Source organism: Prinia subflava, unplaced genomic scaffold (assembly GCF_021018805.1).
Source record: "Prinia subflava isolate CZ2003 ecotype Zambia unplaced genomic scaffold, Cam_Psub_1.2 scaffold_72_NEW, whole genome shotgun sequence".
NCBI classification, from domain to species: Eukaryota; Metazoa; Chordata; class Aves; order Passeriformes; family Cisticolidae; genus Prinia; species Prinia subflava.
Window position 1 is genome coordinate 22,759 of NW_026961079.1, and position 17,657 is coordinate 40,415.

The window sequence follows — 17,657 nt, forward strand, 5'->3', positions numbered from 1 at the left end:
GAGGGAGCTCAGAGGGTCTGAGGGGGCTCGGGTGGTCTGACGGGGGCTCTGAGGGGACTCGGGGCGGTCTGAGGGGGCTCTGAGGGAGCTCAGAGGGTCTGAGGGGACTCAGAGCGGTCTGAGGGAGCTCAGAGGGTCTGAGGGGACTCGGGGCGGTCTGAGCGGGCTCTGAGGGGGCTCGGGCAGTCTGAGGGGAGCTCGTCGTGGGCGGGGCCTCGGGAGCCGCCACCGTTCATTGGCCACTGGTCGTTTCCCGCCGTTGCCAGCGCCCTCCCAGAGAGCTGTCAATCACGCCCGCTCCTCCTTCTCATTGGCTCCTGTGCGTTGTCGTTCCCGCCTCCCTCCCCGTGCACTCCCCTCGCGCTCCGCCCCTTAGGGCGGCACCAGCGAATCAGAACGCGAGGCGTGGCCGCGGCGCCTTTTCCCCGTCACCCATTGGCTGCCGCCAGAGCGGGGGCGGGGCGAGCCCGCGTGTCATGTGAGGGCGCGGTCACGTGAGCGCGGGTGTCATGGCGGTGCCCGGGGCGGCGGCGCTGCCGCTGCTGCTCCTGCTCGGGGCGGCCGCGGGCTGCGGGTACCAGGTGGGACCGGGGGCCGGGACAGCGGGACCGGGGCACCGGGAATGCCTGGGGACCTTGGGACAGCCGGACCGGGGCACCGGGAATGCCTGGGGACCTTGGGACAGCCGGACCGGGGCACCGGGAATGCCTGGGGACCTTGGGACAGCCGGGGGAGCCACCGGGGCGTCCTGGATAACGGGAACCGCGATAGGCTGGGGACACCGGGAGGGGCTGAGGGGACACCGGAGCGGTCTGAGGAAACGGGAACTGGAAGAACTGGGAGCACTGGGGCGGACTGGGGCCGCCCAGGAAAGGGGAACTGCGGGCAGGGGTTTTGCAACCGATTCCGGAGCCCAACGGTCCCCCCGGGGCAGCGCTGGGGGTGTCCTGGGGAGGGTCCCGGGGGTGTCCCGGAGGGTCCCGGGGGTATCCCGGGGTGTCCCGGGGGGTCCTGGAGGGTCCCGGTGGAGTCCTGGAGGGTCCCGGGGGTGTTCCGGGGGTCCTGGGGGAGTCCCGGGGGGGTCCTGGAGGGTCCCGGGGGTGTTCCGGGGGTCCCGGGGAGGGTCCCGGGGGTTCCCGAGGGGTCCCGGGGGTGTCCCGGAGGGTCCCGGGGGTTCCCGGGGGGGTTCCGGGGGTGTCCCGGGGAGGGTCCCGGAGGGGTCTGGAGGGTCCCGGGGGTGTCTGGAGGGTCCGGGGGTCCCGGGGGTGTCCCAGAGGGTCCCGGGGGGTCCCGGGGGGGTCCCGGAGGGTCCCGGGGTGTTCCGGGGGTCCCGGGGGTGTTCCAGGGGGTGTTCCGGGGGGGGTCCTGGAGGGTCCCGGGGGTGTTCCAGGTGTCCCGGGGGTGTTCCAGGTGTCCCGGGGGTGTCCCGGAGGGTCCCAGAGGGTCCCGGGGGTTTCCCTGGGGGTCCCGGGGGTGTCCCGGAGGGTCCCGGGCGTTCCCGGGGGGGTTCCGGAGGTGTCCCGGGGGTGTCCTGGAGGGTCCGGGGGTTCGGGGGTGTCCCGGAGGATCCTGGGGGTTTCCCTGGGGGTCCCGGGGGTGTCCTGGAGGGTCCCGGGGGTTTCCCTGGGGGTCCCGGGGGAGTCCAGGGGGTGCAGGGGGGGTCCCGCGGGCCCAGCCCGGTCCGAGCCCCCCGAACCCCCCCAGTCGTGCCCCCGGAGCCGGCCGGACATGCTGAACGTGCACCTGGTGCCGCACTCGCACGACGACGTGGGCTGGCTCAAAACCGTGGATCAGTACTACTACGGGGGTGCGTGGGGACACCGGGGACACCGGGGACACCGGGGGGACAGCGGGGACACATCGGGGACACCGGGGGGACAGCGGGGACACCGGGACACCGGGGGGGACAGCGGGGACAGCAGGGGGACAGCGGGGACATCAGGGACACCGGCAGGGAGGGGACACCAGGAGGGACAGCAGGGACAGCGGGGGGGGACCCCGGGGACACCGGGAGGGGACAGGCCACCGGCGGGGAGGGGACACTGGGGACACTGGGAGGGACAGGCCACGGCGGGGGAGGGGACACTGGGGACACTGGGAGGGGACAGGCCACTGGCAGGGAGGGGGACACCGGGGGGGACAGCGGGCACCACGGGGGGACATCAGGGACACCGGCGGGGGACAGGCCACCGGCAGGGAGGGGACACCGGGGGGGACAGCGGGGACAGCAGGGACAGCGGGAGGGGGGACCCCTGGGACACCGGGAGGGGACAGGCCACCAGCGGGGAGGGGACACGGGGGGGACAGCAGGGACAGCAGGGACAGCGGGGGGGGGGACCCGGGGACACCGGGGAGGGGACAGGCCACCGGCGGGGAGGGGACACTGGGGACACTGGGGAGGGGACACCGGCGGGGAGGGGACACCGGGGGGGACAGCAGGGACAGCAGGGACAGCGGGGGGGGACCCCGGGGGACACCGGGAGGGGACAGGCCACCGGCGGGGAGGGGGACACTGGGGACACTGGGGACACGGCGGGAAGGGGACACCCCCAGGCTGCTCTGCCCCCTGAGGAAGGGACACCTGCGGGGCAGGGGGGTGGCGGTGACGTGGCAGGGCCCAAGGGACACCGAGTGACACCGGTGGCCACCCTTTGTCACCCTGGCCTTGCCACTGGCGCCCCGTGTGTGTCCCCACTGTCCCCTCTGGGGCCAGGTCCCGCGGGGACCCCCCCGAGGTGTCCCCAAGGTGTCCCCAAGGTGCCCCCGGGTGTCCCTGAGGTGTCCCCAAGGCGCCCCCGGGTGTCCCTGGGGTGTCCCCGAGGTGTCCCCGAGGTGTCCCCGGGTGTCCCCAGGATGTCCCCGGGTGTCCCCGAAGTGTCCCCAGGGTGTCCCCGAGGTGTCCCGGGTGTCCCCGAGGTGTCCCCAGGATGTCCCCCGGGTGTCCCCAAGGTGCCCCCGGGTGTCCCCGAGGTGTCCCCAGGATGTCTCCGGGTGTCCCCGAGGTGTCCCCGGGTTGTCCCCGAGGTGTCCCTGGGTGTCCCCGGGGTGTCCCCGAGGTGTCCCCGGGTGTCCCCAGGATGTCCCCGGGTGTCCCCCAGTGCGGAACCGGGACCAGCACGCGGGGGTCCAGTACATCCTGGACTCGGTGGTGGCCGAGCTGGCGGCGGCGCCCTCCCGGCGCTTCGTCTACGCCGAGGTGGCGTTCCTGGCACGCTGGTGGCACCAGCAGGACGAGGCCACGCGGAGCCTGGTCCGGGAGCTGGTGCAGGAGGGTACGGGGGCACTGGGAGGGAGTGGGGGGCACTGGGAGGGACTGGGGGCACTGGGAGGGACTGTGGGGGGGCACTGGGGGACACCAAAAGGGATACTGGGGCACTGGGAGGGACTGGGGGACACTGAAAGGGACCTGGGGGGGATCATGGGGGTCCCTGGGGTGGGGTCTGGGGTCTCTGTGACCATGGGGGTCCTGCCCAGGGCTGCCCCTCAGAGGGGTCCCTGAGCCGTGGCGGGGGGGCTGTGCCTGGGATGTCCCTGAGGGGTCCCGGGGTGTCCCTGAGGGGTCCCGGGGTGTCCCTGAGGGGTCCCAGGGCTCTCCCCGTGTCCTGGGTGTCCCCTGAGGGGTCCCGGGGTGTCCCCTGATGGCTCCCGGGGCTCTCCCCGTGTCCCCAGGGCGGCTGCAGCTGGCCGGAGGGGCTGTGACCGGGGTGTCCCCTGATGGCTCCCAGGGTGTCCCCTGAGGGGTCCCGGGGTGTCCCCTGAGGGGTCCCAGGGTGTCCCCTGAGGGGTCCCTGTGCCCGGGATGTCCCCTGATGGCTCCCAGCTCTCTCCCCGTGTCCCCAGGGCGGCTGGAGCTGGCCGGAGGGGCTGTGCCCTGGGTGTCCCTGAGGGGTCCCCGTTCCTGGGGTGTCCCTGAGGGGTCCCAGGGCTCTCCCCGTGTCCTGGGTGTCCCCTGAGGGGTCCCGGGGTGTGCCCCTGATGGCTCCCAGGGCTCTCCCCGTGTCCTCGGTTTCCCTGAGGGGTCCCGGGGTGTCCCCTGAGGGGTCCCAGGGTGTCCCCTGAGGGGTCCCGGGGGTGTCCCTGAGGGGTCCCGGGGTGTCCCCTGATGGCTCCCAGGGTGTCCCTGAGGGGTCCCAGGGCTCTCCCCCGTGTCCTGGGTGTCCCCTGAGGGGTCCCGGGGTGTCCCCTGATGGCTCCCAGGGTGTCCCTGATGGCTCCTGGGGCTCTCCCCGTGTCCCCCAGGGCGGCTGGAGCTGGCCGGAGGGGCTGTGCCCGGGGTGTCCCTGAGGGGTCCCGGGGTGTCCCTGAGGGGTCCCAGGGTGTCCCTGAGGGGTCCCAGGGCTCTCCCCGTGTCCTGGGGTGTCCCTGAGGGGTCCCGGGGTGTCCCTGAGGGGTCCCAGGGCTCTCCCCGTGTCCCCAGGGCGGCTGGAGCTGGCCGGAGGGGCTGTGCCCGGGGTGTCCCCTGAGGGGTCCCGGGGTGTCCCTGATGGCTCCCGGGGCTCTCCCCGTGTCCGGGGTGTCCCCTGATGGCTCCCAGGGTGTCCCTGATGGCTCCCAGGGCGTCCCTGATGGCTCCCAGGGTGTCCCTGATGGCTCCCAGGGTGTCCCTGATGGCTCCCGGGGCTCTCCCCGTGTCCTGGGTGTCCCCTGATGGCTCCCAGGGTGTCCCTGATGGCTCCCAGCTCTCTCCCCGTGTCCCCAGGGCGGCTGGAGCTGGCCGGAGGGGGCTGTGCCCAGGGTGTCCCTGATGGCTCCCAGCTCTCTCCCCGTGTCCCCAGGGCGGCTGGAGCTGGCCGGAGGCGGCTGGACCATGCCGGACGAGGCGGCGGCTCACTACGCCGGCGTCCTGCAGGCGCTGGCGCTGGGCCGGCGCTTCCTGCGGCGCCACCTGGGCGCGTGTGGCACCCCGCGCGTGGCCTGGCAGATCGACCCCTTCGGGCATGCCCGCGACCTGGCCGGGGCCTTGGCGCAGGTGAGCACACCTGGGAGAGCCCTAAATCACCCTTGGGAGCCCCAAATAGCCCCTGGGATCCCTGAATCACCCCTGGGCACGCCTGCGACCTGGCCGGGGCCTTCGCGCAGGTGAGCGCACCTGGGAGAGCCCTGAAACACACCTGGGCACCCCTGGGATCCCTGAAACACCCCTGGGATCCCCAAATCACCCCTGGGCACCCCCAAACTGCCCCTGGGATCCCCACATCACCCCTGGGCACGCCCGCGACCTGGCCGGGGCCTTGGCGCAGGTGGGCACACCTGGGAGAGCCCTGAAACACACCTGGGACCCCTAAATCACACCTGGGCACCCCTGGGATCCCTGAAACACCCCTGGGATCCCCAAATCACCCTGGGCACCCCCAAACTGCCCCTGGGATCCCTGAATCACCCTGGGCACCCCCAAACTGCCCCTGGGATCCCTGAATCACCCCTGGGCACGCCCGCGACCTGGCCGGGGCCTTGGCGCAGGTGAGCACACCTGGGAGAGCCCTGAGACACCCCTGGGATCCCCAAACTGCCCCTGGGATCCCCAAACTGCCCCTGGGATCCCCAAATCACCCCTGGGGTCCCCAAACTGCCCATGACCTGGCCGGGGCCTTCGCGCAGGTGAGCACACCTGGGAGAGCCCCGAAACACACCTGGGAGAGCCCTAAATCACCCTTGGGAGCCCCAAATTGCCCCTGGGATCCCCAAATCACCCCTGGGATCCCTGAATCACCCTGGGCACCCCCAAACTGCCCCTGGGGTCCCTGAATCACCCCTGGGCACGCCCGCGACCTGGCCGGGGCCTTCGCGCAGGTGAGCACACCTGGGAGAGCCCTGAAACACACCTGGGACCCCCAAATCACCCCTGGGCATCCCCAAACTGCCCCTGGGATCCCCAAATCACCCCTGGGGTCCCCAAACTGCCCCTGGGATCCCCAAATCACCCTCGGGATCTCCAAAATGCCCCTGGGATCCCCAAACTGCCCCTGGGGTCCCTGAATCACCCCAGGACCCCCGAATCGCCCTTGGGAACCCTAAATCGTCCTCGGGATCCCCAAAGCTTCCTCAGGATCCCCAAATCACCTTTGGGATCCCCAAACCATCCTTGGGAACCCCAAACTTTTCCCTGCATCCCCAGACCACCCTCGAGCTCCCCAAACCCTCTCCTGCCTCCCCAAAACTTTCCCTGGCACTCCCAACCTTCTCAGCACCCCCAAAGTCCCCCCGTGTCCCCAGTCAGACCCCCCAAGCCTAGGTAGGGACCCCCCTGTGCCCCCCAGATGGGCTGTGAGGGGCTGTGCCCGGGTTTTGGGGACCCCCCTGACCCCCCTGTCCCCCCAGATGGGCTATGACGGGTTTTGGGGACCCCCTGACCCCCCTGACCCCCCCTGACCCCCCCGTCCCCCCAGATGGGCTATGACGGGTTTTGGGGACCCCCTGACCCCCCCGTCCCCCCAGATGGGCTATGACGGGTTTTGGGGACCCCCTGACCCCCCCTAACCCCCCTGTCCCCCCAGATGGGCTATGAGGGGCTGTGCCCGGGGTTTGGGGACCCCCCTGACCCCCGTGTCCCCCCAGATGGGCTATGAGGGGCTGTGCCCGGGTTTTGGGGACCCCCTGACCCCCCCTAACCCCCCTGTCCCCCCAGATGGGCTATGAGGGGCTGTGCCCGGGTTTTGGGGACCCCCTGACCCCCCCTAACCCCCCTGTCCCCCCAGATGGGCTATGAGGGGCTGTGCCCGGGTTTTGGGGACCCCCTGACCCCCGTGTCCCCCCAGATGGGCTACGACGGGCTCTTCCTGGGCCGTGTGGACCACCAGGACAAGCGGGCGCGGCTGCAGCGCCGGGAGCTGGAGCTGGTCTGGAGGGGCAGCGCCAGCCTGGAGCCCCCCCGGGCCGACATCTTCACCGGTGACCCCCCCGGGACCCCCAAACCGCCCCCTGGGACCCCCAAACTGCCCCCTGACCCCTCCCGGGACCCCCAAACCGCCCCCTGACCCCCCGGGACCCCAAACTGCCCCCCGGGACCCCCGAACTGCCCCCTGACCCCTCCCGGGACCCCCAAACTGCCCCCTTGACCCCCCCGGGACCCCCGAACTGCCCCCTGACCCTCCCCCGGGACCCCTAAACTGCCCCCTGACCTCCCCTGGAACCCCCAAACTGCCCTCCGGGACCCCCAAAGTGCCCCCTGTCCCCCCTGGGGGCGGTGGCAGGGGAGGTGACAGCGCTGTCCCTCCCGGGGGCGGTGGCAGGGGAGGTGACAGCGCTGTCCCCCCCGGGCGCGGTGGCAGGGGAGGTGACAGCGCTGTCCCCCCCGGGGGCGGTGGCAGGGGAGGTGACACTGCTGTCCCCAGGGGTCCTGCCCAACGTGTACAACCCCCCCGCGGGGCTGTGCTGGACCAGCTCTGCTCCGACCCCCCCGTGGTGGACGGGGACGGCCCCGAGCGCAACGTGGACGCCGTGGTCACCTCCTTCCTGCAGGCGGCCGCCAGCCAGGTCCTGGCAGGGGACAGGGGACAGGGGGGCCTGAGGGGCAGCTGGGGGCTCCTGAGGGGGGTGGGAGTCCCTGTCACCCTGGGGTGGGGGTCCCAAGGGTCCCTGTCCCCTGGGGTGGAGGGAATGGGTGTCCCTGTCCCCCAGGATGGGAACCCTGGGTGTCCCCGGGTGTCCTTGTCCCCTGGGATGGGATCCCTGGGTGTCGTTTGGGTGTCCCCGGGTGTCCCTGTCCCCCAGGATGGGATCCCTGGGTGTCCCTGTGCCCCAGGAGGGGAACCCTGGATGTCTCTGGGTGTCCTTTGGGTGTCCCTGGGTGTCCTTTGGGTGTCCCTGGGTGTCCTTGGGGTGTCCCCGTGCCCCGGGATGGGAACCCCGGGTGTCCCCGTGCCCTGGGCAGAGGTCCCTGGGTGTCCTTTGGGTGTCCCCGGGTGTCCTTTGGGTGTCCCCGTGCCCCGGGCAGGGGTCCCCGGGTGTCCTTTGGGTGTCCCCGGGTGTCCTTTGGGTGTCCCTGGGTGTCCTTTGGGTGTCCCCGTGCCCCGGGATGGGAACCCCGGGTGTCCTTTGGGTGTCCCCGGGTGTCCCCGGGCCCCGGGCAGGGGTCCCTGGGTGTCCTTTGGGTGTCCCCGGGTGTCCTTTGGGTGTCCCCGTGCCCTGGGCAGGGGTCCCTGGATGTCCCTGGGTGTCCCCGTGCCCCGGGCAGGGGTCCCTGGGTGTCCTTAGGGTGTCCCCGGGTGTCCTTTGGGTGTCCCCGTGCCCCGGGCAGGGGTCCCTGGGTGTCCTTAGGGTGTCCCTGGGTGTCCTTTGGGTGTCCCCGGGCCCCGGGCGGGGGTCCCTGGGTGTCCTTTGGGTGTCTCTGGGTGTCCCCTGGGTGTCCCCGTGCCCCGGGCAGGGGTCCCTGGGTGTCCTTTGGGTGTCCCCGTGCCCCGGGCGGGGGTCCCTGGGTGTCCCCTGGGTGTCCCCGTGCCCCGGGCGGGGGTCCTGTGCCCCGGGCGGGGGTCCCTGGATGTCCCTGGGTGTCCTTTGGGTGTCCCTGGGTGTCCTTTGGGTGTTCCCGGGTGTCCCCGTGCCCCGGGCAGGGGTCCCTGGGTGTCCTTTGGGTGTCCCCTGGGTGTCCCCGTGCCCCGGGCGGGGGTCCCGTGCCCCGGGCGGGGGTCCCGAGCCGTGCGCCCCCTCCCCAGGCCCGGGAGTACCGCACCAACCACATCCTCATGACCATGGGCTCCGACTTCCACTACGAGAACGCGCACCTGTGGTTCAAGAACCTGGACAAGCTCATCGCCCACGCCAACGCCCGCGTGAGGGGCTGTCCCCGGTGTCCCCAGAGTCCCGCGGTGTCCCCAGAGCCCCCCCGGTGTCCCCAGAGCCCCCCCGGTGTCCCCAGAGCCCCCCTGGTGTCCCCAAACCCACCCCGGTGTCCCCAAACCTCCCCTGGTGTCCCCAGAGTCCCCCCCCGGTGTCCCCAAATCCCCCCTCGGTGTCCCCAGAGCCCCCTCGGTGTCCCCAAACCCCCCCGGGCCACCCCTGACCCCCCCTTTGTCCCCAACCCCCCCCCGGTGTCCCCAAACCCCCCTCGGTGTCCCCAGACCCCCCCCAGGCCACCCCAGGCCACCCCTGACCCCCCTCAGTGTCCCCAAACCCCCCTAGGCCATCCCTGACCCCCCCCCGGTGTCCCCAAACTCACCCCGGTGTCCCCAGAGCCCCCCCTGGTGTCCCCAAACCTCCCCTGGTGTCCCCAGAGCCCCCTCGGTGTCCCCAAACCCCCCTGGGCCACCCCCTGACCCCCCACTTTGTCCCAAACCCCCCCCGGTGTCCCCAGAGCCCCCCCGGGCCACCCCTGACCCCCCCTGTGTCCCCAGCAAGCCAACGGCAGCCGCGTCCACGCCCTGTACTCGACGCCCTCCTGTTACCTGTGGGAGCTGCACCGGGCCAACCTCACCTGGTGAGGGAGGGGCCGAGGGGCAGGGGAGGGCCCGGGGGGGCGGGACGGACGGACGGACGGACAGACGGACAGCTGGGGTGTCCCCCAGGCCCCTCAAGACGGACGATTTCTTCCCCTACTCGGACGGGCCCCACCAGTTCTGGACCGGCTACTTCAGCAGCCGCCCGGCGCTCAAGGGCTACGAGCGCCTCAGCGGCGGCTTCCTGCAGGTGGGGACACCTGGGGACCCCCCCAGGCCTTGGGGACCCCCCTGTGGGGCACCGGGGACCCCCTCAGGTACGGATTTGTGTCCCCCAGGTGTGCAGCCAGCTGGAAGCCCTGGCCGGGCCCTCGGTGCGGGACGGGCCCTACGGCCCCGGGGACAGCGCCGCGCTCCGTGAGTGCCCGGGGGGCACCTGGAGGGGTCCTGGGGGGCACCTGGAGGGGTCCTGAGACCCCCCAAAGCCTCTGACAGCCCCGCTGTGCCCTCCCCAAGGCGAGGCCGTGGCCGTGGCCCAGCACCACGACGCCGTGGCCGGCACCGAGCGGCAGCACGTGGCCAACGACTACGCCCGGCAGCTGGCCCAGGGCTGGGACCGCTGCCAGGTGAGCCCCGCACCTGCCCAGGGCTCCAGCTGGGCTTTGGGGGGCCAGGGCGGGGCTGGGGGTCACCCAGAGACCCCTCCCCGACCTGCGGCCACCCCCGGCAGGTGCTGGTGGCCAACGCCCTGTCCCTGCTGGGGGACACCAAGGAGCCCCTGGAGTTCTGCAACGGCCTCAACGTCAGCGTGTGCCCCCTCAGCGAGAGCAGCCCGCACGTGAGCGCCCGGGGGGCTTCGGGGGGGGCTCAGGGGGGTCCCCAGGGCCTCCCCCCCACCGTGTGCCCCCTCCCCAGTTCACCGTGATCCTCTACAACCCCCTGGCCCGGGCCGTGGCCTGGCCCGTGCGCCTGCCGGTCAAGGGCAGCTGCTACGCCGTGAGCGACCCCCAGGGCCGGCCCGTGGCCAGCCAGGTGAGCCTGGGCGCCCCCTGCACCCACCTGACCCCCTGTGACCCCTCTGTGACCCCCCCGTGACCCCCCTGTGATCCCCCTGTGACCCCCCCGTGACCCCCTGTGACCCCTCTGTGACCCCCCTGCACCCACCAAAGCCCCCTGTGACCCCCCTGTGACCCCCCTGTGACCCCCCTGCACCCACCAAACCCCTCTGTGACCCCCTGTGACCCCCCCCGTGACCCCTCTGTGATCCCCCTGTGACCCCCCCTGCACCCACCAAAGCCCCCTGTGACCCCTCTGTGACCCCCTGTGACCCCCCTGCACCCACCAAAGACCCCCGTGACCCCCCTGACCCCCCTGTCCCCCCCCTGCACCCACCAAAGCCCCCCCTGTCCCCCCAGGTGGTCTCGGAGTCCGGTGTGACCCCCCTGTCCCCCCCAGGTGGTCCCGGTGTCCGGTGTGACCCCCCTGTGTCCCCCCCTGTCCCCTCCTGTCCCCCAGGTGGTCTCGGTGTCCGGTGTGACCCCCTGTGACCCCCCTGTCCCCCCCAGGTGGTCCCGGTGTCCGGTGTGACCCCCCTGACCCCCCCAGGTGGTCCCGGTGTCCGGTGTGACCCCCTGTCCCCCCCTGTCCCCCCAGGTGGTCCCGGTGTCCGGTGTGACCCCCTGTGACCCCTCTGTGACCCCTCTGTGACCCCCCTGTCCTCCCTGTCCCCCCAGGTGGTCCTGGTGTCCGGTGTGACCCCCTGTCCCCCCTGTCCCCCCCCTGTCCCCCCAGGTGGTCCCGGTGTCCGGTGTGACCCCCCTGTCCCCCCCTGTCCCCCCAGGTGGTCCCGGTGTCCGGTGTGACCCCCCTGTCCCCCCCTGTCCCCCCAGGTGGTCCCGGTGTCCGGTGTGACCCCCTGTGACCCCCCTGTCCCCCCCTGTCCCCCCCCTGTCCCCCCAGGTGGTCCCGGTGTCTGGTGTGACCCCCCCTGTGTCCCCCCCTGTCCCCCCAGGTGGTCCCGGTGTCCAGCATGACCCCTCTGTGACCCCCTGTGACCCCCCTGTCCCCCCCGTGCTCCCCAGGTGGTCCCGGTGTCCGGTGTGACCCCTCTGTGACCCCTCTGTGACCCCCTGTGACCCCCGTGTCCCCCAGGTGGTCCCGGTGTCCGGTGTGACCCCCTGTCCCCCCCGTCCCCCCCTGTCCCCCAGGTGGTCCCGGTGTCCGGTGTGACCCCCCTGTGTCCCCCCCCCTGTCCCCCCAGGTGGTCCCGGTGTCCGGTGTGACCCCCTGTCCCCCCCGTCCCCCCCTGTCCCCCAGGTGGTCCCGGTGTCCGGTGTGACCCCCCTGTGTCCCCCCCCCTGTCCCCCAGGTGGTCCCGGTGTCCGGTGTGACCCCCCTGTCCCCCCCTGTCCCCCCCTGTCCCCCAGGTGGTCCCGGTGTCCGGTGTGACCCCCCTGTCCCCCCCTGTCCCCCCAGGTGGTCCCGGTGTCCGGTGTGACCCCTCTGTGACCCCCCTGTCCCCCCCTGTCCCCCCAGGTGGTCCCGGTGTCCGGTGTGACCCCCTGTGACCCCCTGTGACCCCCCTGTGTCCCCCCCAGGTGGTCCCGGTGTCCGGTGCCACCCGGCGGCTGCGGGGCGGTGCCGGGGGGGCTCCGGGGGAGCTCCTGTTCCAGGCCTGGGCCCCCCCCTTGGGGTTCAGCACGTTCCAGGTGCAGGAGCTGAGCCCGGGGAGCCCCCGGGAGCCCCCCAGGTGGCCCCAGGAGGACCAGGAGCCCTGGATCGAGAACGAGGTGAGGGGACAGCGGGGAGGGACGGGGCGTGGGGGCTCGAGGGACTTGGGGGGCTCTGGGGGCTTGGGGGGCTCTGGGGGGCTCGGGGGACTTAGGGGGCTCTGGAGGCTTGGGAGGCTCTGGGGGGCTCTGGGGGGCTCTGGGGGCTTGGGGGACTTAGGGGGCTTGGGGGGCTCGGGGAACTCGGGGGGCTTGGGGGACTTAGGGGGCTTGGGGGGCTCTGGGAGGCTCTGGGGGGCTCTGGGGGGCTCGGGGGGCTCTGAGGACTTTGGGGGCTCTGGGGGGCTTGGGGGGTTCAGGGGGCTTGGAGGGCTCTGGGGGCTCTGGGGACTTGGGGGGTTCAGGGGGCTCTGGGGGGCTCGGGGGACTTAGGGGGCTCTGGAGGCTTGGGAGGCTCTGGGGGGCTCTGGGGGCTTGGAGGGCTCTAGGGGCTTGGGGGACTTAGGGGGCTTGGGGGGCTCTGGGGGCTTGGGGGGCTCTGGGGGCTTGGGGGGCTCTGGGGGGCTTGGGGGGCTCTGGGGGCTTGGGGGGCTCTGGGGGCTTGGGAGGCTCTGGGGGGCTCTGGGGGCTCGGGAGGCTCTGGGGGGCTCTGGGGGCTCGGGGGGCTCTGGGGGGCTTGGGGGGCTCTGGGGGCTCGGGGGGTTCAGGGGGCTCTGGGGGCTCGGGGGACTTAGGGGGCTTGGAGGCTTGGGGGGCTCTGGGGGGCTCTGGGGGTCTGGGGATGAGCCCCAGGCTCCCAGTTAAACCAGCTGAGGGGTGACTGGGTGGTCTGGGGGGGTCTGACCTGCTTCTGTCCCCCCCAAATCCCCCCCAGCACCTGCGGGTGCTGTTCGACCCCGTCACGGGGCACCTGCGCGAGGTCCAGAACCGGCCCAAGGGGCTCTCGCTGCCCGTGTTCCAGAGCTTCTACTGGTGAGTCTGGGGGCGTCCTGGGGCGGGGGTCCCGGCCGGGGGGAGCCCCCTGAGCTCGGTGCCCCCTCCCCAGGTACAACGCCAGCACCGGGGACGCGCTGAGCCCCCAGGCCTCGGGCGCCTACATCTTCCGTCCCAACGCCTCCGCGCCCTTCCCCGTGGCCAAACGCGCGGCCACGCGCCTGCTCAAGGTGGGCGGGGGTCCCGGGGGGTCCCTCGGGGGGCTGGGGGGACCCTCCCGGCCCCGCTGAGCCCGGCTGTGCCCCCCCAGAACGCGCTGGTGCAGGAGCTGCACCAGAACTTCTCGGCGTGGTGCTCGCAGGTGCTGCGGCTGCGGCCGGGCCAGCCCTACCTGGAGCTGGAGTGGACCGTGGGGCCCATCCCGGTGTCGTGAGTTTGGGGAGGGGTCCCGGGACCCCCCCAGAGCCGTGGGGACCCCCCCAGGTGACAGCCGTGTCCCCCCAGGGACGGGCTGGGCAAGGAGGTGATCAGCCGCTTCGAGACCCCGCTGCGCACGGCCGGGCGCTTCTACACCGACTCCAACGGGCGCCAGATCCTGGAGCGCAGGTGAGGGGGCTCAGGTGAGCCCCGGGACCCCGCCCGGGGGCTCGGCGGGACCCCCGTGACCCCCCCGGGGACCCCCCAGGCGTGACTACCGGCCCACCTGGAACCTGAGCCAGAGCGAGCCCGTGGCGGGGAATTACTACCCCGTGAACACGCGGATCTTCATCAGGGTACGGGCGGGGCACACCTGGGGATGGGTGGGGCACACCTGAGGGGTGGGCGGGGCACACCTGGGGCAGGTGGGGCACACCTGGGGAGGGCTGGGCACACCTGGGGAGGGCGGGGCACACCTGGGCTGGGCACACCTGGGGGTGGGCGGGGCACACCTGGGCTGGGCGGGGCACACCTGGGCTGGGCACACCTGAGGGGGGCGGGGCACACCTGGGAGGGGGCTGGGCACACCTGGGGAGGGCTGGGCACACCTGGGAGGGGGCTGGGCACACCTGGGGGTGGGTGGGGCACACCTGGGGAGGGCAGGGCACACCTGGGCAGGGCACACCTGGGGGTGGGTGGGGCACACCTGGGCTGGGCGGGGCACACCTGGGCAGGGCACACCTGGGCAGGGCACACCTGGGAGGGGGCGGGGCACACCTGGGGGGGCGGGGCACACCTGGGGGAGAGCGGGGCACACCTGGGGGGGGGCTGGGCACACCTGGGCTGGGCACACCTGGGGGGGCACACCTGGGAGGGGCACACCTGGGGGTGGGCTGGGCACACCTGGGGGGGGGCTGGGCACACCTGGGGGTGGGTTGGGCACACCTGGGCCCTGCCCCACGCCCCTCACACCTGTCCCCACCTGGGCAGGACCAGAAGGTGCAGCTGACGGTGCTGACGGATCGGTCCCAGGGCGGCAGCAGCGTCATGGACGGGTCCCTGGAGCTGATGGTGAGCGGGGGACACCGGGAGGGGACACTGCCACCTCACCTGGGGACACTGCCACGGCACCTGGGGACAGCCCCGGTGGGAGGGGACACTGCCACCTCACCTGGGGACACTGCCAGGGCACCTGGGGACACCGCACAAAACCTGGGGACACTGCCAAGGCACCTGGGGACACCGCACAAAACCTGGGGACACTGCCACCTCACCTGGGGACACCGCACAAAACCTGGGGACACTGCCACCTCACCTGGGGACACCGCACAAAACCTGGGGACACTGCCACCTCACCTGGGGACACCGCACAAAACCTGGGGACACTGCCAGGGCACCTGGGGACACCGCACAAAACCTGGGGACACTGCCACCGCACCTGGGGACACTGCCACCGCACCTGGGGACACTGCCACCTCACCTGGGGACACTGCCACCTCACCTGGGGACACCGGGAGGGGACAGTCCCGGCGGGAGGGGACACTGCCACTGCACCTGGGGACAGCCCCGGTGGGAGGGGACACTGCCACCTCACCTGGGGACACTGCCAGGGCACCTGGGGACACTGGGAGGGGACAGCCCCGGCGGGAGGGGACACTGCCACCTCACCTGTGTCCCCCAGGTGCACCGGCGGCTCCTGAGGGACGACAGCCGCGGCCTGGCGGAGGCGCTGGACGAGCGCGGCGCCGACGGGCGGGGCCTGGCGCTGCGGGGCCGCCACCGGCTCCTGCTGGACACGGCGGCGGCCGCGGCCGAGCTGCACCGGCCGCTGGCGCAGGAGATGGTGACAGCCCCGCACCTGGTGCTGGCACCGGGGACAGGGCCTCACCTGCGCCAGGTGAGGGGGGAGGGGTCACCTGCGCCAGGTGAGGGGGGGAGGGGTCACCTGTGCCAGGTGAGGGGGGGAGGGGGTCACCTGTAATGGGGGAGGGGTTGTGGGGTCACCTGTGGCAGGTGAGGGGGGAGGGGTCACCTGTGCCAGGTGAGGGGTTGTGGGGTCACCTGTGGCAGGTGAGGGGGGAGGGGTCACCTGCGCCAGGTGAGGGGGGAGGGGTCACCTGTGCCAGGTGAGGGGGGGAGGGGTCACCTGTGCCAGGTGAGGGGGGGAGGGGGTCACCTGTAATGGGGGAGGGGTTGTGGGGTCACCTGTGCCAGGTGAGGGGTCACCTGTAATGGGGGAGGGGCTGTGGGGTCACCTGTGCCAGGTGAGGGGTTGTGGGGTCACCTGTAATGGGAGAGGGGTTGTGGGGTCACCTGTGCCAGGTGAGCAAGGAGGGGCTCTGGGGTCACCTGTGCCAGGTGGGTATGGAGGAGCTGCAGGGTTACCTGTGCCAGGTAGATGGGGAAGGGCTGGGGGGGGGGTCACCTGTGCCAGGTAGATGGGGAGGGGCTCTGGGGTCACCTGCCCCAGGTGGGCGGGCAGGGGGCTCTGGGGTAACTTGTGCCAGGTGGGGAAGGAGGGGCTCTGGGGTCACCTGCACCAGGTGGGCGGGCAGGGGGCTCCCAGCTCACCTGCCCCAGGTGGATGAGGAGGGGCTCTGGGGTCACTTGTAAGGGAGGAGGGGGCTGTAGGCTCACCTGCCCCAGGTGAGCAGGGAAGGGCTGCAGGGTCACCTGCCCCAGGTGAGCAGGGAAGGGCTGCAGGGTCACCTGCCCCAGGTGGGCGGGCAGGGGGCTCCCGGCTCACCTGCCCCAGGTGGGCGGGCAGGGGGCTCCCGGCTCACCTGCCCCAGGTGGGCGGGCAGGGCTCTCCTGCCTCACCTGCCCCAGGTGAGTGGGCAGGGCTCTCCTGCCTCACCTGCCCCAGGTGAGAAGGGAGGTGTCTCCTGCCTCACCTGCCCCAGGTGAGTGGGCAGGTGTCTCCTGCCTCACCTGCCCCAGGTGAGTGGGCAGGGCTCTCCCGGCTCACCTGCCCCAGGTGGGCGGGCAGGGCTCTCCTGCCTCACCTGCCCCAGGTGGGCGGGCAGGGCTCTCCTGCCTCACCTGCCCCAGGTGGGCGGGCAGGGCTCTCCTGCCTCACCTGCCCCAGGTGAGTGGGCGGGCAGGGCTCTCCTGCCTCACCTGCCCCAGGTGAGAAGGGAGGGCTCTCCTGCCTCACCTGCCCCAGGTGGGCGGGCAGGGCTCTCCTGCCTCACCTGCCCCAGGTGGGCAGGCAGGGCTCTCCTGCCTCACCTGCCCCAGGTGGGCGGGCAGGTGTCTCCTGCCTCACCTGCCCTCCCCGCAGTTCTCGGGGCTGCACCGGGCGCTGCCCCCCAACCTGCACCTGCTGTCGGTGGAGCCGCAGGGCCCCGGGGCGCTGCTGCTGCGCCTCGAGCACCTCTTCGAGCGTGGGGAGAGCCAGAGCAGCTCCCGGCCCGTCACCGTGGACCTGACGGTCAGCACGGGGGTCCTGCTGGGCACGGGGGTCTGGGGTCCCTGCCAGGGGGGTCTGGGGTCCCTGCCAGGGGGTCTGAGCCCCATTTTGGGGGTCCTGAGGCTGCTGCAAGGGGTCTGAACCCCATTTTGGGGGTCTGGGGTCCCTGCCAGGGGGGGTCAGGGGTCCCTGCCAGATGGTCTGAGCCCCGTTTTGGGGGTCAGGGGTCCCTGCCAGGGGGTCTGAGCCCCATTTTGGGGGTCCTGAGGCTGCTCCAGGGGGTCCAGGACAGCTCCCGCAGCCTCTGGGGCAGGGTTGGGGAGGGTCTCTGGCAGCTCCCCCAGCCCGGGCCGGGCTCTGGGGGGTTTGGGGGTGACTCTGGGGGGTCTCTGACGCCCCCACCGCCCCCAGACCCTTTTCTCAGCCTTCACCATCACCTCCGTGCGGGAGATGGCCCTGGGGGGGGACGTCCCCCTGGACAGCGTGTCCCGCCTGCTCTGGAACACGGCCTCAGGTACGGGGGGCTTGGGGGGGGGTCCCAGGGGTCGGGGGGGGGGTCCCAGGGGCCTGGGGGACTGGCTGGGGGGGGTCCCGGGGGTCCCAGCCCCCCCTGACTGCCCCTGCTGCCCCCAGGCACCCCCAGGCCCCGGCGGGGGCCCCGGCTGGACCCACGGCGCGTGCGGCTGGAGCCGATGGAGATCCGAACCTTCCTGGCCTCGGTGCGGTACTGAGGGCCGGGGAGGGGGCTCTGAGGCAGCCCCCCGCCCCAATAAAACACATTGGAACCCCCCCGAG

At 72.7% G+C, this 17,657-nt stretch overlaps 1 protein-coding gene across 1 annotated transcript; it reads left to right on the top strand.

Moving 5' to 3' along the window:
- Positions 1-437: 437 nt before the first annotated feature.
- On the top strand, positions 438-17,651 carry MAN2B1 (mannosidase alpha class 2B member 1). Its single transcript, XM_063389225.1, is given in 25 exon segments — positions 438-581; positions 1,705-1,807; positions 3,099-3,272; positions 4,776-4,969; positions 6,756-6,888; positions 7,332-7,376; positions 7,379-7,473; positions 8,652-8,768; positions 9,330-9,412; positions 9,501-9,621; positions 9,710-9,788; positions 9,888-9,997; positions 10,102-10,209; positions 10,287-10,403; positions 11,969-12,160; positions 12,975-13,072; positions 13,146-13,263; positions 13,344-13,462; positions 13,538-13,639; positions 13,719-13,806; positions 14,441-14,521; positions 15,132-15,347; positions 16,734-16,883; positions 17,274-17,376; positions 17,496-17,651. Coding segments are annotated over 25 exon segments (2,916 nt in total). The 5' UTR covers positions 438-509; the 3' UTR covers positions 17,594-17,651.
- Positions 17,652-17,657: the final 6 nt, after the last annotated feature.